The 23299-nt window shown below is 31.6% G+C and overlaps 1 protein-coding gene and 1 long non-coding RNA gene across 3 annotated transcripts; one reads left to right on the top strand and one right to left on the bottom strand.

Moving 5' to 3' along the window:
* Positions 1–8729: 8729 nt before the first annotated feature.
* LOC148235530 (uncharacterized) lies at positions 8730–17579 on the top strand. Of its 2 annotated transcripts, XM_088183850.1 has the most exons (7): positions 8730–8859; positions 9983–10123; positions 10212–10293; positions 12607–12700; positions 12766–12851; positions 15038–15188; positions 16708–17579. In XM_088183850.1, exons 3-7 carry the CDS (start codon positions 10222–10224, stop codon positions 16878–16880), a joined length of 576 nt encoding a protein of 191 aa, XP_088039976.1. In that variant the 5' UTR covers positions 8730–8859; positions 9983–10123; positions 10212–10221; the 3' UTR covers positions 16881–17579. The 2 variants fall into 2 exon arrangements, with proteins under 2 accessions (XP_088039976.1, XP_088039975.1); XM_088183849.1 differs by lacking the exon at positions 9983–10123 and having other exon boundaries at positions 8730–8765.
* LOC148235531 (uncharacterized) lies at positions 9130–9524 on the bottom strand. The gene is made up of 2 exons (XR_015809247.1): positions 9387–9524; positions 9130–9326 (listed from the first exon to the last, which is right to left on the bottom strand). It is a non-coding gene; the product is annotated as an uncharacterized LOC148235531 (long non-coding RNA).
* Positions 17580–23299: the final 5720 nt, after the last annotated feature.

The raw sequence follows: 23299 nt of genomic DNA, 5'->3' as shown, positions 1-23299 counted from the left end.
AATAACATTAACAAAACTACTTAACAATACGCATTGTCTCGCGCGCATCGGGAAGCGACCACAATGGTTTCGCTTCTAAATGTTACCCGGGAGACATACTCTTGCTTCATTAGGAAAGTCATTGGCGGAGCTAAACAATATGGTCATTAGTTTAAATAAGCATTTTTTCCCAACTCCCATCCGCTCAAGCAATTGCGAAAAAACGTATAAAAAAACTGAGACTCGATCACACCAGCCCTCGACTCAGACTTAAAGAGAGCGAATGACTCAAACCAGCGCCACGAAATGATCAGCAGCTATCAACGACCAGAGAGACTCGCCATTTTACAACTTTGCCACTGCAACTACTTACAACTACTACTCTACATTGATCCCAACTGCCTGCTACGAACCTTTTGGATCAACCTGGACTTTTCCTCACTCTAAGCACTTTTCATCAATTTTTATAATATCTCAGATAACTTTATTATCAAGTTTTCAGCCAATACAATATTTCAATACACTGCAATTTCTTTTTCAAATTGTTGATTCTATAAAACATTATATTTAAAAAAAGTCACGTTTAATAACAATTATATCTATGAGGTAATTACACATATATGACATTTTTCGTAACTGTGCTAAACATTCAAAGACTACCGCATTCTTGGATGACGTTATCGACCAAAATATTTTGAATTCCAGTCCAACGCTAATTTACAATACAATAAATATTCGTAAACTGATAATACGATGCTAGTAAACATAAAAGCGATATTTTTACACGACTGTCAACATTCTGGTTTCCACCAGGGTTTTCAGTTGCCCAATCTGTAAAACCCAAGCATAAATTGTATCATGGGTTTAAAGCATAAATAATTACATTGTCAAGAAGTTAAAACGATAACTAAAAGATTAGACTATCGTAAATTACGTCCATTGTGCGCCGAAAAATAAAGCAGAGGTCAAAGAAAATCTTGGTGCACATGTAGGAAAAAAATAATATGTTATATACAGTGCCGTAGCTATACTCTATTTGCGTTAACAGAGTCAGTTCAAGAGCTATCCATTTCGTCATTTTTTATAATTGAGAAAAAGATGGCAAGTTTGGGTTTACACCCCTACTATTAGCTCTAAAGCACACGATTCGGATATACGATCGATATACTTATCGTTACTCCTTTTTATATTTTAAACAAATTTATAGAAATTAAAATCATTGCTATCTTTTTTATATTGATCAATTAATAGGAGTGAAAATTTTAAATAATACCGCCATTTCTGTAAATAGGCATGGCGAATGGTGTTACCTCGCTCTTTGTGCTTATTTACATTTATAATAAATATTAATTATAAAATTTTTCAATAATAATCAACATTTTAAGTGTAGTTCAGATAGCGGGAATTCTCACATTACATTTTTTCGTTTCGCGTCATTCAACCGTCTTGTAAACAAAGTGACCTTCTCACTCTTCTCAGAAATGTACAGCGTCATAAAATGTAAATGAAGTACCTGAAAGTAGCTGATAACTGGGTTAGGGTATTTTTGTGACGATTTGGTACATAAAAACATATGTTTTTTGCAAGCCCTTTCCTTTGTACATAAATGGCTTTACGAATTATCGGTTATTGAATATTGAAAAATTTAATCCGTAATATGAAGTAAAGCATATTAGAGGCGGGCCTGTTAGCGTCCGGGGGAATATGTTTCCCTCTGCCCCCTCCACGCTACGGCTCTACCCTGTATGTAGTACTGTGAACATCACAGCTTCAACTTTTTATCCAAAACACACGCACGTTAAACTAACACAATCATACTATAAGAGTTGACAACCAGTTACTGAGATATTACATATGTATTATTTTATATATTTTTTATGCGAAATGGGCCGAAATATTTATTTTTCTATAAAAAAATAAGTATTTCGGCGCATTTCGCACAAAATAAATAAAAAAATAATATATATGTGATAGCACAGTAACTGGTTGTTAACTCTTATAGTATGATTGTGTTAGTTCAGCGTGCGTGTGTTTTGGATAAAAAATGGCATCCGGCTATCCGGATGTGACACAAACGAAAAACCTTGAAATGAGCATTGCCACTTTAACAAGAACAAGCGAGACAACGAATATTCTTACGCGCATGTATCGCTAACTACCAATCTTTTTCTTCTACATCATTAGAAAGTAATAGTCTTGTTGGAACAAAACCAAAGAAAACTGCCCAAAGGAGATTTGTTTGCGATTATGTAATTATAATGTGTTTGGATTATTTTCTTCTTATTAGCTAAAATTTGTTTTTTATTCATTATGCTAATTAGTACTACAGCATCACAAAAAGGGCCAATCGCGTCGTCTTACATTCTAAAAATAACTATGCTGGATCAAAACTCGTACGAAGGGCATTGATCTTATAAACAAATAATATAATATATAACAATATGCACAAAGGGATGAAATAAACAGACAGATACTTGCGCACGATGAGAGAGAGTAAGTGAAGTCAGACAACACAACGTTTATTCATTTACTAGTCTTTCGTTCAATCAATTCTTCCTCCCGGTCCTTAAAAGTGATCATGTTTATAAGTTTATGATTTCACTAGAAGGCGTATGGTAAGCGCGTAATAAAGAAATATGTAGTATTTATAGAAACAAATAATGCAAAACAATGAGAAGGATATTGTAATATTAATTTGTGTATTGAAGAGATTAAGACTGTTCTAAATTCCAATGTTATAAAAGTTTTTTAGCTTTTTTCCTTAAATTACAACCCCAAATGTTTTATTTTATATTCTTATTTTTTATTAAATTTTATCTAATAACAAATTGTAAACATGAAAATGATTATAATGGTAAACCAGTAACATGTATAATATATATATATATATATATATATATATATATATATATATATATATATATATATATATATATATATATATATATATATATATATATATATATATATATATATATATATATATATATATATATATATATATATATATATATATATATATATATATATATATATATATATATATATATATATATATATAATTAGTATGCTTGTAGAATTATTTATATTATTGCAATAAACGTATTTAAAAAAACACCTTCATGTATAATTGAAAAGTACTGTCAACATGAAATCTAGTGTTCTGACTTATTTGGGCTATGCCAGTTACAAATGTAGTTATGGTCAAAAGATGCCCAAAGCCGAACTGAAAACTCTCGCATGGTCATACTTGTATTACTACTGGCTATATAAATACTGCACGGACGCTGTTGTGAAATTACGTATAATCTTACGTAGGAGTTAAATTTAATAAATAAAAAAGTGTTTTACTAGTACTACAAAGTTAAACATACGGCATCTATACACAAAACTTGCTTATTGAATTACTCTAAATTGAAGATATATTTAATACTCTTGCTTATTTTAAAGAAATAGCATTTATTGGTCAAACTGTTACAGGCTTTTTCCGGCAATGTCAAGTTTTTGCGGTTATGTCACAAATTTAGCTTCTATTTGTGAAAGAAGTTCATTTTATTAAGTGAAGTAAGTACAAAGTTGAAATTTTTCGAATTTCTGCGCCAAGAGAAGATAAGTCTTCGTTTCACCCTGCTTTTTCATTCGTAACCTTTAGACTACCAGATATTTTCCTACAAATATACACTACCACTTTAGGATAGCTCTATAAATCTTTATTGATTCTATAGGAGGTTTAACAATGGCATTTCGAAAGCTGCAAACGATAAAGGTTTACCTTAACAAAACATTAGTAAAATCAGCTTTTCAGAATACCCGAGAATACACTACCCACGCAAATTTTAGAAAGTCATCAATTATCCAAAAACCATAAAAACTCTTTTCTAATTGACTAAGTAAGCATTGTCGTACGTATCATTTTAATTATCATCCATAAAGTTGAGCTTTTACAAATGGATGAATTAGAGGTGGAGCCAAACACTAACGCGATTGACTCTAACTTAGCCATCGTTTCCACTCGTCCAAGCTTCCTCGAAGGACCAGTATAAAAGATTCGCAATCACAAATCACTATCATACATACTGATAATTTTACCAAATAATCATGAAGTTCTCAGCTTCTTTAAAAAAAATGATGCATTAAATTGACCGCGTAGTGAGAACTTTTTAATTTTTTTTAGTAAAACTTATTTTACTTTATATGATATACTCTGTGACTGCATTACATCCACGATATATAATAGTATTTATCTGCATTTGTTACGTCATCACATCTTTTTATTTGTAACATAGAACCGATAGTCAAAAATTGGCAACTTTCACTTAGGCAAAGACAATTAGGCTTGAATGGGTGTGGGAAATTTCGCGAGCGCTGAAATCGATACAGTCGCCTTAACCTTGTTGGCGTTTGTCCAAGATCAAAGTTCAGTTCATGGAAAAGAACGCAGTTCGGAGATATTTTGTATTTCGGCCAATATAATTTTATTTGATTTGAGAAGTTCAAGAACTACTTCGGCGAGAAGTACACGCGGCACACCACTGTCGAGCGTGAAGGTTTGCATTAAGAACTTGTGACAGTATTTCAAACAAAATTGTAAAAATGATTGCGCAGTCATATTAATTTTTAATGCACAATTTAAAAAAATTATTTCTGCGCGGCCTATTTGCTTTTGATTAAATTATGATAATTATATTAATGTATTAATGTAATTAAAAACACCATACTACACAAGTGTCGGTAACAAACTCAGACTGCAGATGTAGATTAAAAAATCTAGAAAATCTAGATAAGCAGTGAAAAAATGTATGATATTATACTTATATTTATATGACATTTTGCAAAAAACTATTTTTTCGCGAAGTAGAGACACGCATTTGGCCGCGCAGCTAAAAAGTTTTCAATATTTTACTTTATTGCAATTATATTTGAAAATTAAGTTTAATTGGATGCGCGATTAAAATACATTAATTATTTTTATTTAAATATCCGCCTATAATGTTTTTGGCCACCCTGATATATAAGAACAGGACAATATAAACACGAATAAAAAGTATGGAGACGGTCCCGTTAAGATTTATGAGATTATCGAAAAAGTATCGCCAAAAATATTGAAAGCTGAAAAATATTACATTTATATTGACACAGCGTTTTGCAATATTGCGATGTTTTTAACATGTTTACGGTGCAAATAATAAATTTAGACATACCGTATATGAGTTCGGTCATAACTGCGTGTTTTGAAACGGGTGCAAAAATAACAAAAGCAAAATATCTATGTATTGTATATAAAATGCAAATTTTAATCCTATCTCTCTATCTTTTACCTCAAACCTCGAGATTGGTCAAATCGATTCTGACGTAGTTTTCTTCATCGAACTGAAAAGTTTCATTCAAGCTAAAATTTATCACCGATGACGTAAGACCTATTATTAAATTATATACCTATGTATATATATACATTAGTAGTCATTATTTTTAATGAAGTAAACTCTACATACAATATTGGATGGATTCAAATCCAAATCGATCTGTAAATAATAATGTGTTTATGATTATATAATTATAAATGCAATATTTTCACTCTACTTAACTTGCCACGTAGACGAAACTGTAATAGAAAATGTAATTATTTATTTTGAAGACACGCCAGAGATAAAATTCCGGATCGAGAAAGCCAGGACAACATATTCTGCGAACACAACTTTTAGGTAAAAAGGTTTTAGCTATGAAATTAAAATAGCAAAAGTTACTTTTTATCTTAATTTAATGACTTTAGACTTCTAGTAAAACAAAATAAAGATCCACTTAAAAATGTGCTTCTAGAACATGATTAAACTCGAAGATAAACGTCCTTTAAATATGAGTATTTTTTGGATTCAGTACTTTTCATATAACAGAATATTTCAATGGTGACAACGAAACGTCATTTTGCAATTCAATCAACTGTAATTCGGAATTCCCCGGATCCATTAAAAAACCATTGCGATGGTTTGAGCTAGGCTTTGGATATTATTTTCATTCATATTTATAAGAAACTTCAAATTTTATTATGCTCCTTTTACAAAACAATTTTAGTTTTATTCTCTGAAGCGCATTCAGAGAATATAATTTAATTTAATTATAACTTTCATAAAATCATCCAAATTCAATAATTTCGCGCATAAAACTTGTTAATGGATTATACAGTGATTGCATTGTGCAGGTAAAATAATAAATTCCCAAATTATTATTTTACCTGCACAATGCAAGCTATACCATCTGTCGTAATAAAAACAAGTTTTTATATAGGACATTTTGCATATATTATAAATATATTATCCTTTAGTTTTTCCTTTCATAGGAATTGCTTCATACTTGTTGTTTTTTATATTAACGGAAGAGTACCAATTTTTCCTCTATACAATAAATAAATCTGAATTTAAGCCTCTTGGTTAAAAGTAAGATATAAATGATTTATTTGCTAATATCCTTTTTATTTCTCGCATTAAAAGGTAATATAAGTACGGTCCTTGCAAAAATTCTTAGTTAAAAATAGAACTGTAAAACAAATATATATGTACCTAAATAACAAATACATATGTATGTATGTAAAAAAAAACCTATCTAAGCTGAGAAATGCGAGTGTAAAAAATAAAAACACTCATTGTGGACAAGTCATCGCTCAGGGATGTCATTTGGAGGGGAGGGGGCAGGTCATAGTCATTTGCTCCCCCCCCCCTCTGAATTTGTCCAGAAAAATGCATGTCATTTATTGAAATACTATTTTAATGAAATCGAAATATTAAAAAAACGACCACTGACTGGCCAAATTTTGCTCCCCTTCCAGAAAAAACTGAAATCTCTGATTCTAAACCATAAATTCTCGGGTTATCCATCAAAGAAAATCCAAAAGAACAGTTTTAAATCTATCCCGAAAATATGTTATTTCAGTGAAATCATATCGAAATACATTTTCACCGATATAAATATATACCAGTGGAAATATAATTTATCTGGCAGGAGCAAATAAAATTATATAATTTAAGCTTATCCAGACGTAATAATATATACATTTACAAAATTATCATTATTTATTTACATGCGATGTACAAAGTTACAGTGAATGTATATTTTTCAGTAAAGTTATATTTTGACTTGAGAAGTCCAAATACATTTTTACCAGTAGATATATATATTTACTAGCGAAAATATATTTCAACTGATAAAATTATATGCTGCTTTAAAATATCTATGAAACTCAATTTGACAGTTGCGAAACGTTCATTTGCTGTTCAAATCCAAATCTAATGAAAGTTCTAAAACTAATTACAGTTCAAAATACAAACTAAGCCAAATAAACGGAAGACGAAGACAGACAGATGCACTTGGATATTACACTAGGTTTTAAAAGAGATTTCAATAGAGCTTTCGAAATAGACAGAAATATAATGTTAAAGAAACTAGAGATTATAAGTGTAAGTGAAATAGTTTTAAAATGCTTTAAAAACTATTTAAAAAAGAGAAAGTAAAATGTTAAAACAAATTATGCTCATTCCAAAGAGAAAATAACACCTCATGCTGTACCACAGGGGTCCAAATTAGGACCATTGCTATTTAGAATATATATTAATGATATAATTATTAATATACAAAAATGTAAAACACATATGTTTGCAGACGACACTTAAATTTATTGCTTAGATGATAATGTTAAAGAAGTTGTAGATAACTTATATAACGAATTAAGTATAATAGAAAGATGGTAAAAAAGAAATAATGTTTAATTATTATTAAGATATGCTAGATTATAATATAAAAATAGTTATAGATTACTCTATTATAAAAGTAATTGATAATATAAAATATTTTGGAGTATTTGTAGTTGAAAAAATGAATTTTAATGAAGTATGTAATTGTATAATCAAAAAATAGTATTATATTGCCCCAATTCAATTATTGTGCAATAATATTATGTATGCATAATAAATAAGATAAAATGGTGTTGCAAAAATGACAAAATAGGGCAATGAGAGTAATCTTAAATAAAAATAGAAGTATTATATGATTAATATGGTTGGATATTCAAGAAAAACAATAAAATCGTGTCACACGATTTTATTGCCTTTGACGTGGATTTTTGACTTCTGAGAAGAGACAATTGTTTTTTTGCGTTCTCCTATTGGTCAAAATTCGGTTTCGATATGCTTCATTCGATTCTCACTTATCGTAAGTCGTAATATTGTTATAGAAATGGTAATAGTGACGGCACGATTTTTTTGACGTGAATTCTAAACTCTTGAATTTGGCCAGAAAAATGCATGTCATTTAATAAAAAACGAAAATATTAAAAATACGACCACTTACTGGAAAATGCTGAAATGACGTCCTTGTCGCCGATTACCATAATCACCACACAAATGTTTGCTCTCTCTAGCAATTTGTTAGCCCAAATTGAATCTCTGCGGTGCTCCAAAACAAGCGTTTAACTTTGGTTTGGCTTACTGACGACGACCACTGAAGTAACTTGATAAAAATCTGAGAGCTTAGTGACGAAAAGCGCGTTAATGGTCCCATAAAGCGTGCCGACGCTTATTATGTTATAATTTTTATTTTTAATTTTTTAAACATCTAGGTATTTATGTGAAAAAATGAGAAAAAACAATTGAATAATAGTGAGCTCGCCAAGCCGCCCGAGCGGGGGTCGGGGACGGGGCTGCGTTTCGTTTGTGTGGGTGATATCGACCACGTGCAGGCATATACATATGCACGATTCGCTCATTCGGCGTCTGCCAGTCGCCAGCTGCAGTGGTTAGGTAAGCGGCGTAGCCCATTTTGCGCATTCCGACATATTGTGCAAATCGAGTGTAGCTCTTACACTTCGCCCCTTACGCTTACGCAGCGCCTTTCGTACGCAACGCCCCATAACCCATAACCCATAACCCCAACGCCTAAAGCTAGCCGGCATACTTATTATTCGCCCTTCCGATGTGCGCATATTATTTTATCTTCCGCGATTCATCAAATCGAGCCTTCTTATCGTTACAAACAACACATGTAGTATCAGTACTAACCGACTGGCTTGTGGGCGGTACCACCCAATAAATGGATACTATGTACATACATATGTATATATACATACAGATCGTTTATACCAATTTTAAATTTGTTACCCACAAAGATAAAATAATATTCATTTTAATTTTCTTTGACAAAATATTACATTGACTAAAATCGTTTACAATTAGCAAAATTAAATATAATATCAGAAGTAAAGGGTCATCTAACTTTAAGGATATCTTCGGATTTCACCAAAACACGAAATAATGCGACTTGGAAACTTTTCACGCAAAACATTCAACGTTGTGCATGTCTTCCTATAGCGCTCACCATTGACTGATACAGTCCAACATTCATTGTTTTCAAAAAAGTAAAGCCCAGTGACGCCGCCTGGCCATAAAGCACCAGTCACTTTTTGGTCAAATAATGCTCTCACATGAGTCACATGAAGATTTTCCTCGCCCCATATTCAGCAAGCAATTTTGCTTATCATACTCGTCAAAGAAGATTTTCTTAGAAAAATCAGCATTAACTTTCTACTGCTCTAACACCCAATTTGCACCCAATTAGTCTTTTTTATACGGATGCTGTCAAATTTTAATTTACCTGAGAGCTAAAGACAAACCAAAATAATGCAAACGATTTAAAACTAATAAAAAATACTTACTTTACAGTTCGTATTGCTTATTCAAGTGGTTAATAAAACAGTTTACAATATGCTGTTTTGCAGAATAACGGAAGCATTATTTTTTCAGGCTCCTAATTGAATTGCAAAGTGGTTATCGTTTTCAACAGCTGCGTTTATTTTGCTTTATCTATAATATAAACATTATTGAGATAAAACAGTCTTAATGTTATTTTCAGATATTTATTTACAAAAAGAAAATACATATAGTCAAATGTGTTGTTTTTCTGATTATTTTTTCAAATTTTCCGATATATCAAAATTTTTCTTTTCTGGATTGTTTCCAAGGTCAGGTATCCGTATAGTGGCTGCTACCTAATGTTTACTTTTCGCCCCCTCTCGGCAACTAAACGCTGAATTTAGACGGTGACGTATATACAACTCGCAATATGATGATGATGTGTTTTTACGCATTACTTTATAGCTGACGTTCGTACCGGAATCATTTCCTATTTTAAATTAAGGAACAGTTTGTAAAAAGCGAATAAATTTTAATTTTATTTAAAAATATTTTCAGATCGTTCAAAATGGTGTTACTCAACAAATGCTGCTGTTGCAGCCTTCGGACTGGGTGTATCATAGTCGGATGGATCGGTCTGGTATGTATGATATTCATATTGTATACAAACTTATTTTTATGACGATAACGTGTCCAAACATAAATATCGTTGCTTCCGTTGAAATTTTTTGTTATTGGTTAGATATAATAAAACAATGAGATAGCCGCTGTTATATGACTCATTTTATTATCAATTCAAAAATATGCAGACCATTTAAAGAGAATTTTAAAGCTCAAAACCAATGTATTCTGTTTCATTCTTAAATATAAAAAAATGACACTTTTATTTATCAAACGTTGAATTGTTTCCAATAAATAGTATGATTTTTGTAACGCGAGTCTTGTAGCAGTTGTACTATTAGCTCACGCAGTCAATTAGATAATATAACCCGATGAAAAGACTACTATCTTTGTCACTAGAGTGATTTGAGTAAAAATAGCCATGGAGATTAATCAATGAGACGACGTAGGAACGACAGTCAGTTAACGAAACGAAATAAATCAGTGGATAATATATTGATATAATCAAAGAGAAATGCAGTTCAAACTAGCGTACAAAAATATAAATTGTAATAGCAAATGAAAACTTTAAATGCATGGATACTTCTGGAAAGTTGAGTACATAGTCAGCTGCACCTCTCGGACAGCCCTTAATGTCTTTCAGAGACCAGTGGTATAAGTCGATAATGAATACCTGAAAGACCTGGGTTCGAATCTTATCTGAATCCTAGTATTTTTTAATTTCTATCGTGTCTGACAGATTGTATACAGTAATCCCTCGACTTACACAAACTTGAAGTTACGCGGTTTTTGATTTTTTCGTTTAGCAGCACTGCCACCCGCTATTCATAGTTTAAATTAAAAAAACATTGAATGGTGTCTGGAAGAAGCTTTGCCTATTTTTTTCAAAATGAGACAGAAACAACGCCAAAAACTAGTAATGTCACGCATGTGATAGAATAAGTTGTCGATCTTGCCAGGTAGTTAGATTTGGAAGTCGACGGTGATGATGTTAACGAGTTGCTGGAGTCACATAGTCAGGAGCTGACAATCGACTGGCTTATAGAGATGTGTGAGTAAAACGACATTGAGGAATCCGACCCTTCAGACCCAGCCTCGCCACAAAAACAAATGACAATTGCAAGCTTGAGAAGGTCTCAGCTTTATTGAAAATGGTTTAAAATTCTTAGAAAGCGTAGACCCTACGTAGCGAATTACAACCACAAAGCAAGGAATAAAAAAATATTAGCTTGCTACGAAGAAATTCTGCGAGAAAAAAAGAAGACATTGTGTCGTCAGACGAATTTGTTAGATTTTATGAAAGTATCGAAATAACGTTTTCATATAACTCAATTATTTTTTTGTATAAATAACTGCAATTTTATTAAATGTTTTCTTATAAAAACTAGTGTTTTTGTTAGTCTTTGGTACAATTAAACAAATCTAGTTATAAGCAAATTCGTACCCCGACTTACGCGATTTTCGTCGGTCTCACCTATCACGTTACTTCGGGGTAATACTGTACTTTTAATTCTGATCGATCATCACAGATTACGTTTTCCTAAAATCATATTGTGATAAATAATTAAAATAAAATTGAGCTTGATCAAGCATAGTGACATCTATTGACTAAGCTGCATTAATAGTTTATAGTGAATAATATATATATATATATATATATATATATATATATATATATATATATATATATATTTATTACAGAATATAATTATAGGACAATAGTGCGGTGTTTAGAATTTTTAACCTTGGGTTGCCGAAATCCGACGTTGCTCATTCCAGATCATTGAAAAGGGAATCTGATAAATTTGTAATGGATATTTGCCTAATTGTATCAAATATATTTTTTAATATATAATACACAGATAGTAATCCTAAAGAGCTAAGCAACTAAAGGTTAAGATATTCATTTGGCTCAATCACATATCTACGTAAGTATTATAAATAATAATGTAATTAAAACTACTTACAAGTTGGTTTAACGATTTGAAAAAGTATGAACTTTTTATTTCAAGGAAAAGGTAACTGCTTTTAATTTAACTTCTCAATGAATATTTCTCTCTTTATACCTTGTCTCTGTAGCTCAAAGGTTTCGCCATTAATTGTGACGTGATATTAACAACAATAAAAATGCGATTACATAATTATAGCAACAGTCTCATGTGCGTCATCAGAAATGATAATATCAATGATTATATACAATAATTTCAATTGAAGTATAAAATTATCCATTCCATCAATTTCTTATTCGCCGACTATTGCCTATAAAATGTGAAGGTAATTTGAGAAGAATCTCATTTTCTCCTTTATTTAAATTATTTTGGTTTATTTTCAGACGTCATACTTCACAAACGGCATGACGACTTTTGGCACCTTATACAACTTTCCTCTAGACAAGGAGCCGTCGATGAACAATGAGAAGAAACAACGTTAGTCACGCAATAATAATTTCACATATGAAATAGAGTTATATTACAATATTATGATATTTCAGTGGTGCACACTTTATACTACTCGATTCTGTCAAGCTGCATCATTGGATTTGCTATTAACATGCTACTCATCATCGGTGCTTACAAGGTAACTCATAATAAAAGACGTAAGATTATTAATATATATTTCACTCGTATTATATAAAAATATTTGACCAAATTCTGGAATAATAATAATAGAAACATATTTATACTAATCGCATACGATAGATTAGTCAGAATTTTATAATACTCGATAAAAAATCAATTTTCATTGTAGACTAAAAGTTATATTTATCTGAAACTAAAGGTAAATAATCAATGCACCTCAGGCAATGCTTATCTATCGTACTGTATTAACAATAATAATAATAAATCTATTTCCATCTGAGTCAACATTACAGCTATAAATCAATGTGCAGAACAGTGGTAAGAATATTTACAATAATAACACCTACATATACCTTAACTGCAAAAAATATTCATATTGAATTCATCCTTTTCTTCATTCAATGAGGATAGTGTATTTTTACTTTTATTTGAAAAAAAATATGTCTAATGGTTTCCTATTACCTTATACGCTTCATTTTTGATAGAATATCTGTGAAATGTGAAGGAATTATTATTTAGAGACTTATGAAATGAAAGATTTAAAAAATAAAATAATAAGTAAAAACAAGGTAAAATGTGTGTATATATATATATATATATATATATATATATAAAAAAAACCCCTAACTTTTATCACGTTGGACTCAATTTACCAAATAATTATATGTAATTTCCCTGGAGAGAATGTTACATAATTTTATGGCTCTGTACACGGGATGAACTCGCCTAAATGTTTGTCCTCTGAATGCAAGTGAAAAATATCTCTGCTGCTATAAATAGAATTAGCATCATGATCTACTTTTTCTCTATTACATTGGTTATATTTCAATTCATCTAGATGTATTTTCTATTTTATTAAATTAATCTTTAAATGACTAACTTGTGTATAATAATCAAACATATTACTGGACACTGACATTCTGGAACAACTTTATTTTTGTGCGCCACCTAATGACCAGCGGTTGCATTCCCAACTATATTTTTAAGTACCGCATGCATGCATATTGCACAACTACCCAATATGTATCGTTATTTCTTAAAATAAATAAATTGTATAATATATTCCAAACTGGAAGCAAAGTGGGAGCTCGGGAATTCTGTTTGAAAAAGTATAGCAGCCTTCTAGCTTATTTACCATCGATGACGGGGAGGAGACCAACGTCCCTTCGTTCCTTTGCCAAACCCGGGGGATTTGGGTCAGAACTAATACACGTCTTTTAGACTTTTTGTCCTATTATCATTCGAAATTGTATAAATCTGTTAACAATTTGGCAAAAACGGTCGTTCTATTTATTTTCTTTGATTATTTATGTTGGATCATTGATTGATCTTGTTAATTGTTCTCATAGCTGTGTTGAAAGCCGAAAAGCGCTTCGATTGACACTAAATTATAGGGATATAAATCCATTTGTTTAATGACCCTTTTAACAGATCTTGCAAAACTAATTTCAACACAATTATAGTTGTTTCAGATTCAAGTGACCCAATAATATCAATGTTCTTATAAAAACACTAACCTAAAAATCCAATATCGATTGTTATCGGCTCTTATTTTTCGTTGTGATCAAAATTTATATTACATAGGTCAGAATATAAGCCGCCAGAATAAATATTATATGGTCAGAATTTATATTAAATGGTAAGAATTATTTTTTATTGCTGTAACGCTGAAGATTGGTACAACTGGTTGATCTGACAGTTCATTTAACTATTATTATCAAGGTGTTCTATTTTTACTCTAAATATTTGATATTTATTCTGACCCTGAATAATATTATAACCGTTCATTCTTTTTATTATGATGGTCCTATATTTTTATTCTTGCCATTTAATATTTATTTTGACTGAATAATATAATTATGACCATTCAGTTAATACAAACTGTTGTAATCCATTTCCTATATAACTTACTGTGTATATGGTAGTGTTACATAGTAAATCGCCTAACATCTGAAATGTGACGGCAACTTAAGAAGAAATCTGTAAGACAACCTATGATGGAAATAATATTTTTTATATGTTTTAGTAATAATCTCATTACTCGTTTATTTTATTCAATATTACTTTATTTTCATTGAAATGTTCCTACTGTCTGTATAGAGGCACTAAATATCACCGTAACTCATTTTTCAATAGAAATAATGCTAGCGTATAAGTGTTAACAAATGACCTTTTTGTCTATAGAACAAACGATTGATGCTGCTGCCGTGGTTGGTCACCGGAGGAATCGCTATAGTTGTCGCTATTGTGGCCGTTTTCATCATTATCGGTCTACTGATGAGCAGCGGAAATAATTGGTGGATCCTATTGTTCTTCGTCGCAGGTTTCTCAATAGGTGAGTCATGAAACGAAACAGTCATAATATTATATAAGGTCATCATTGATTATTATTCCACATGTTGTACTTCAAATTACAAACTAGGTAGTATATACATACATACATATACGAAAAAATAAGCAATTTAATTACTGTCTTGATATTTAGTTTACCAATATGGATTTTTCATATAAGGTCTTCAACTACGTATTTTAAAATATTTTTTATCACTGATTTTGTGGATACAATATAATATTCGAAATAAAGCATGATTTATGCAATTAGTATAGATATGTGTTGTTCTGTCTCTAACTCATTACGAAGATCGAGTTGAACTCTTGAATTTCAGACCTAGTAGTAGGATCAGGTTTGACATAAAGTGAAATGATATGTATTCGACGTAGCTTCACTTGGTGTAAATTCAAACGGACTCTTGTGTTTAATGGAAAAGTCAAGTTTCGACTTAAAATTCCAGTTGGAAGTGTCATGAGTGTACTATGTTTGCACTTATACTCTTTTGGCACCTCAGCCCATTCCTACTCTCAACCCTCTGCTAATGAGATACTTCGAGGCAGAAATGTTATTGTCTGTTACTTTTTTAATAAGAATTATTATTGCATAACTACTTTTATCTAAACAGCTGGCGTATCTGCTATGCACGTTCCACCGACTTGATCAGCACTTGTATTAGTCTCTTTTGACATTGCATTCTTTTGTGTTTGTATAAACACTGTCTGTCCTTTGTTTTAGTCCAATACAATAGTTGCAAATACGTTTGTAAAACACCAGCGTGGCATTATGTCAATTAGTTTTTTATGCTTTTAATAAGCCATTGCGACGAATTCAGTCACACGCTCAAAGGTAGTCCCGACAGTATTTATCTACATTTGTAATCTTAGTCATACTTAAGATAAAAGCTTTTTTACTTTAATTTCACTCTGTATTTTTTATTCATTGTAACGTGACATGGTAAGCCCAATGTTTTACAACGGGGTAAACACAATCAACACGTACTAAGGAAGTAATGAGACACCAGACTAAAATTAATCTGTAAATTTAAAAACTTTCAATCAATAGATGTCACTATACACGAATTAGATCGATTTTATTTTAAATATTCATCTGTGAGATTAGGAAAATCTAAGAAAACATAATCTGTGATGATCGATCGGAATTATAATTATATAATGAAATTTAAAAACACTAGGGCTCATATGGGACTCTAACCCGTGTCTTAGGGGTATTAGTGTTGATTGTGCTGGTTTTTTAGTTTGATCTGTTACAATAATAATTTTAACAAACTAACAATTTATTAAATATCACAACCACATCAAATAGGATATAACAAGTGAAACTTAAACATTCATCATTGTTCTAAGTTCATATATAATTAATTTTCATTTGTAATGGGAAATCAAAACTTACTTTTGTATATTTTGTGTAAAGAATGACGACGAAGGTACAGTATTAAAATCTCAGTTAAATTATGAATATGTCACATCCTTAACGATCATAAAATTGAATTTTATCGTTCCAGCTCTGGAGGTCTACCTATGGCTCTGCGTGTTCAGCTTTTACCAAAGAATAAGGGAGGAAGAAGTTGCAGCAAATACTCGCCGAAGGCAAGAAAACCAAGCTTTTGTCGCGGGCGCTCCGCAGGTTATTTACGAGTCCAAGCCTCCTTCTTACAGTTCTCTCGATCAAGTTTAAATCTATTATCTTGCATAAATATTATATAGCGGCCGGTATAGCGTAATCAGCGAGGAGCCGGGCTATCGTCCCGAGGGTGCTACGTTAGATCGTACCTTTAAAATTACGCTATTGATAAAAGTACCGGCCCTTTGTTGATTCTAAAAATATTTTAAATAGTTTACAATTAATAGTAAGAGCGGAGATCTCCGACTACCGGACTCGTCCGTCTTGAGTATTGTTACCGCGCTGGAACGCTCGTGGCCAATGCCCGATACGTTTCAGCGGTAGATTTACAATAATAATCAAATAGCTGAAGTCAACTTTATAGAGTTTAATTATGCGGAACGGTGACGCCCTATAAAATTTAGGTGATTTATAATATATCGCCACGATTATTAAAAGTTATTCCATTATTCTACAAAATTATTATAAACATATGTAGTATTTTTAACGAGTCGATATATGAGACTGAATTGTGATTTGCGCTAAATATGTAAAATTTTAAAGAATTTTAAAAAATTTTCAAACTATTCGGCGATCTGACGTTTCAAACAATTATATAAATTATTAATTAATTATAATGTGAAATGTACAGAACGTGTTATTTTCATAGGCGAGTTTTTTCTATATTTTTTTAGTGTAATTGTTATAACTATAATGTGATTAATCGCTTGCGATATGTAAATTTCAAATATATTAAATAGCTACGTACATACATTAAAGTTATTTTCTTTAAAAATCACCCTTTTAGTGTGAAAGCAACGAAACCTAAAACACACGGAAGAAATTATATATGCAATATATACCGACTTTATTGATAATAATTGGCGAGACACGCGTATTTGTTCTTTCAATGTCGTGACAACTTCAATTGTACACAATTTTCGTTCAAATTAATACATAGTTATTTTTAACCTTTGAAAATACTCGTAATCACGTTTGGACTTGTAATGTTTACTTAGATTATTAAAAATTTAAGTAAACATCACTCCTGTAAACAGGTTGATAAAGATTGATCGACGATCGATAAAGCGTATAAAGTTAACATTTGCAGTGCTAGATTACGTTCAATATTGGCAAAAAACAATTATTACACTGTTGAAAATGTTGTTCCTTCAAAGATACAAATATAGCTGAAAATACTGGTCTTTTAGTATTAATAAATTAATCTTAAGTCTAAGAATGGAAACAAGTATTTTTCAATTTTTAACAACAAAAATATTGTACATATGTATTGTTTTGCAGTTTACTAAGTATTCATTGACATGCTATATTTAGTTTGGGTTTCGGATTACTGTGACCTTACTGGTCAAGTCATCTAAATGGAGGTCATGATATTAAATTGGAACCTAGATCAAAACCATACGTATACCGAACAGATGACAATAAAAACATTGGCACAAACGACTTCGCAAAAATCAACATCATAATACTGAAATTTACTACATGTTCATCATTTGTTAGCTTTCAATAGAACCCAATGAGCATATAATTAAATTTAGTAATATTTTCTGTTATCTCAAGTATGCGTAAATGGTTCTTCTTAATCTACATCCTTCTTTGTATGTGACGTACACTTGCTTACATTACTCGGAATCACACTATCAGATACTCAACGTTCTAAGCGTTTAGAGCAATATGTTCAAAGTTCCTTGTTCAATATAGTTCCTATAATAAGTTATCTTTGTGAAAAATGAATTTTTACTGTAATTTTTTGAGGATCGTTTATGCCTGATACAACCTTAAAGTATTTGTGAAAGGATGCTTCTACGCAAAATTTCAAGAAAGGAACACTGATCAGTCATTATATAGTTCAGTTCAAAATAATTTAATTTGACAATAAAACCCTGTTGATTGAGTGTAAAACGTTGCTTAAATCATATATGTAATGACAAACAGCAGTAGAGTTATATTTTTACTGTTAAGCTAAATAAAAACTCAAAACTATTGATATATGTAAAAAACAAGAACAATGTCGGCATAAAAACTAAAAATAAACAACATTGCGCTATCTCGCAACACAACACAAAATCATACTTGCAAAAACACCGGAACATAAAAGATCAAGATTGTCAGTATATACAGGCTTTCTTATTTTAGAGCTGTTAAAGCAAAAATAAATTATTTTCTGACGTTTGATTGAAACTTGTTTATTTTTATTACAAATAAAGCAGTAGTGCTTCGACCATTCGAGCATTTTACAGTGTGATGATAAATTTTATACACATACAGTGCAATTCTTATATTAATTAAGTAATCATTCGACTCTTGTTTTATTGAATTTGTTATAAAATAATGTTTTTGCAAATCAACACGCATTAAGCGTATCAAATTTTCACATGCATATGAATGAGCTTTCTCATCAATAAAAATGGTTGAGATTGAGATCAGAAGCAAATGTTACAACTATTCTTGCAGCTACTACATATACATATGTACATATCTCCCATCTAAAATAAATTTTATAGATTGATTTTCATTTATGTTTTTGTGTATTGTAATAATATAATGTATTGCTTTTTAGCATAGTGACGCATTGGGGTAACCCGTTAGGTCAATGGTCTCAATTAAATTTAAAAAAATATATATTTGAAACATGGTCCAAGTGGACCTTGGTTTAAAATGGCGCAACTATTTTGTTTTTAACAAACATTTTTAACTCTTTCTTAGTCTCGTACAATTCAAGATGGCATTTCAGTTTTTTTCAGGGGGGTGGGGCAAAAGTTGGTTAGTCAGTGGTCGTTTCTTTATAATATAATATTTCGATTTCATTAAGATTCATAATATTTCATTAAATAACATATATTTTTCTAGCCAAATTCAAGGGGGTCCGTGTTTAGATTCCACGCCAAAAGCAATAAAATCGTGCCGTTGCTATATGATAATTGTTTTTGCACCCTCCTATTGGCCAATTTGTATATCAGAAGTCCGTAGTAAGGATAGCTATTATATTTTTAAAACATAATGTTATATCGAAATACAGACAAACTATGGAGCAATGCGACGTCTGACTTTACTTCTTCCGCTTATTTTCCCCTGAGTGTTGAGTTGGCTTAATTTATATTTTGGACTTGACCTAATAAAAGTTTTAAAACTATAATTATTTTCAGAACTTTCATTAGTTTAGGTTTGGGTTTGAACAGCAAATGGACGTTTTGTAACTGGCAAATTAAGCAGCATATAATTTCAGTAGCGCCTATCAATTAAATACTATTTCCGCTAGTATAATATATCTACTGGGGAAAATGTATTTGGACGTCTCTAGTGAAAATATAACTTCATTGAAAAATACACATTCATTGTAACGTTTGTACATCGCATGTACATAAATAATGATAAGTATGTACAGTCCATCCAAGACGTTTGCGCTCATCATCGTTGTGTTGGAAATATGGGTGCGTGTACGCATGCATGCATACATACACAGTTTTCCGCGAATTTGTTTACACCGAAAGGAGAACGTTACCAATACTAAATCAGGGCTGTTTTAAGGGTAGGGTGACCATACGTTGGAAATTGAATTATAATGTGTTATATTTTTATTATAAATTATTGTCATGTTGTGGTATTTTGTAATCAATAAAACAATTCCTGTAATATTCTATTGGTATTATAAAAATTATTACATTGAACAGATATTCAACCTGGAGAGTGATACCAAAATTGCTTTCATGTTTTTGAGTTAAATATATATAAATAAATAAACAAAATAACTAAAAAAATGATATTTTACACTTTCCTCAAAAAATTAAATTAAAAAAGTAAGAATTAATTGCACTTTTAATTTCACATGGTCACTCTATTATATTTTCTCACCAATACTATGACGATGAGCGTTCATATCTTGGACGGACTGTAAATGTATTGATTTATTACAATATATGAAAAAGTTTAATCATATAACTTTACTAGCATCTGTCAGATAAATTATATTTTCTCTAGTAAAAATATATATCTATTGGTGAAAATGTATTCCAAAACGATTTTACCGAAAAGACATATTTTAAAAAATATTTTCGGAATAGATCTGAAACTGTTTTTTTTAGATTTTCTTTTAGCGATAACTTGAGAATTTCTGGTTTAGAATCAGGGACGCATGTAAATAAAGTATGTAAATGTACATACAAATTAAAGTTTTACTAGTAAAAATATATATTTACTGGTGAAAGTGCATTCCAATATGATTTCACTGAAATGATATACTTAAAAAAACTATTTTTTATTCTTGAAACTCGTGTTAATTACTGTGATCAAAAATAAAAAGGCCCTCGTTGCGACTAGAAAAAATGGTTTCCGTACCTTAAAGTAGAGGACCCGACTTGATATGAATACGGGCCGTACATAAACACCCGAAAGTGGTGACTTTCCGGCTTGATTTGAACACCGTTACCATGGAACCAAAGACCATGGAAACTTCTGCCTGTCTCACCACCACTACGACATATATTTAAGTATATATGACAATTGCTCAATTATATATGACAATTGCTCACTTCATATATTTAAGTATATATAACACAATTTTTTTTGGGGGCCCCAAATATCCATATATCCATCAAGCAAATGTCATTTTCTAAAAGATTATACTTATTTCGTTGTTCTAAGAAGCGAGTGTAACGATTGGCTGGATAATCGCTGCATGATTGTGCTTGCTCAGCAAGCTTTGCAGCCCTGAATACTTAAGCCTGGACTCCAATGAGGAGAAGGCAGACTTAGGCCGACACTCAAGGGACTAGCAGATTCGCCCCGCCTGGCAGACGCAAATATACGACCTGAGACTCCTAAACATGACCATCACAGCAAGAGGAACTGTCTCCAGACACTGTCACTGCCACCTACAAGACCGCTGAGGATTTTCCATGGACATCATCCCTTCGCCAGCTTCTCACCACTGCTCGGAGAAAACGATACTGGCCCATCATGATAGTCGCAATATGTAATATAATCTAATAAAATTCGCACTAGTTTCCACCTGCGTCTTACTGGCTGCGAAGTCACACCCTTTAGAGTCTAAAACCTTAAATATTCGACTGTTTTTTTTTTCTTTGAGGGTTAACCAGTTCTGGTTTATAATCAGAGACGTCATTTCAAATTTTTTCGAGTGAGGGGGTCAAAAGTTTGCAGTTTTTTAATATTGCAATTTCATTAAATGACGCATTTTCTGTCCAAATTGAAGGGGGGGGGGTATCTCCACCTGCCCTTCTCCCCTAAATGACATCCCTGCGTACAATCTTTCAAGTCGACCCGGAATGCCTATATACATACAGGTATTTCAAAAAGTGATGTATTCAAACATATAAGAAGTAAACAGCTTCGCAAAACTTCTTTATGATTAGGATTATACCGACAATTGAATAAAAAATGTGCGCTTTGGTAGATAAGTCATACCATTAAAATTTGGGTTCTCTAAGCATCGAAGCAATGAGATATTTTAAGTATCTTGGCCGAGATGCTGCAAAATACATTTACCCTAGTTAAGCGTAATGAACTAATGATTTTAAAAATAACTATTGCACCTTTACCTTTAACATTCATATTATGGTGATGTCGAACCAAAAATTGGAATTTTACCATTATGGGAATTCTTAGTTTTTATGATGATATCGTATTTTATATATACAATGTGTGATAATCACTTACCTTTTATAAATTATTGTGTATTTTATTATGACTTGTATTTTTCGGGTTAGAATTTATATTACTATATATTATTGTTGCTATTAAGTGCGTTAGACGTGTCACGATGGCACTTCGCAAGGTCGAACAAGCAAAGTCGGAATTTGAGATCATCAAGAATCATTGGAAGGATCCAATATGCTGACGTTAAGGAAAGGAGGTCGACAACGGTAATATCATCTTCTGAACCGCTACCTAGGAGCCTGGATGAGACGCCCCCTAAGTTAAGGTGACAGTTAAGGTACAGTTAAGCAAAACAAGGCATAAAGATTTCGACGAACCATTGCGCCTTCAACATAATGGAGTGCGGAAACAACACCCTTTACATGTTTTTACCAAAATGTAAGAGGTCTCAACATAAAAACTGTGGAGTGTTTTTCTGCCGTCTCAACCCAGGATCATGTTATGATCGCCCTAAGGGAAACGTGGTTAAGTGAATCAGTGAGTGATGCTGAGATTTTCGATGACCGATATCTGATGTTCAGAAGAGACCAAGGTACCAGAGGCGGAGGCGTTCTGTTGGCGATTGGCAGCGGCCGTGTGTGCTCAGCATGCCTATTAGAACGTTTACACACCACCGGAGAGCACATTTGGGTCGCGATTGACTTATTTAACAGCGAACAGCTGTATGTGTGTGTTGTATATTTTCCGCCAACGCAGGCACGTGAAGTAAGTGATGTCTTTTTTCACACTTGAATGTCCGACAGTGAATTTTTAATTGGCAAAAATATAATCATATCAGGTGATTTTAATATTCAGTC

The sequence above is a fragment of the Plectrocnemia conspersa genome, unplaced genomic scaffold (genome assembly GCF_051122295.1).
Source record: "Plectrocnemia conspersa isolate PC_06_02 unplaced genomic scaffold, ASM5112229v1 ptg000004l, whole genome shotgun sequence".
Taxonomy (NCBI): domain Eukaryota; kingdom Metazoa; phylum Arthropoda; class Insecta; order Trichoptera; family Polycentropodidae; genus Plectrocnemia; species Plectrocnemia conspersa.
This window is presented reverse-complemented; position numbering and strand designations above follow the sequence as displayed.

Excerpts from the sequence above, each read along its gene's own strand:
- LOC148235530 (XM_088183849.1), top strand. The coding sequence starts at position 10,222 with ATGGTGTTACTCAACAAATGCTGCTGTTGCAGCCTTCGGACTGGGTGT. Across the intron at positions 10,294-12,606 it reads TAGTCGGATGGATCGGTCTG|ACGTCATACTTCACAAACGG; the intron begins GTATGTATGATA and ends GTTTATTTTCAG. Across the intron at positions 12,701-12,765 it reads GAACAATGAGAAGAAACAAC|TGGTGCACACTTTATACTAC; the intron begins GTTAGTCACGCA and ends ATGATATTTCAG.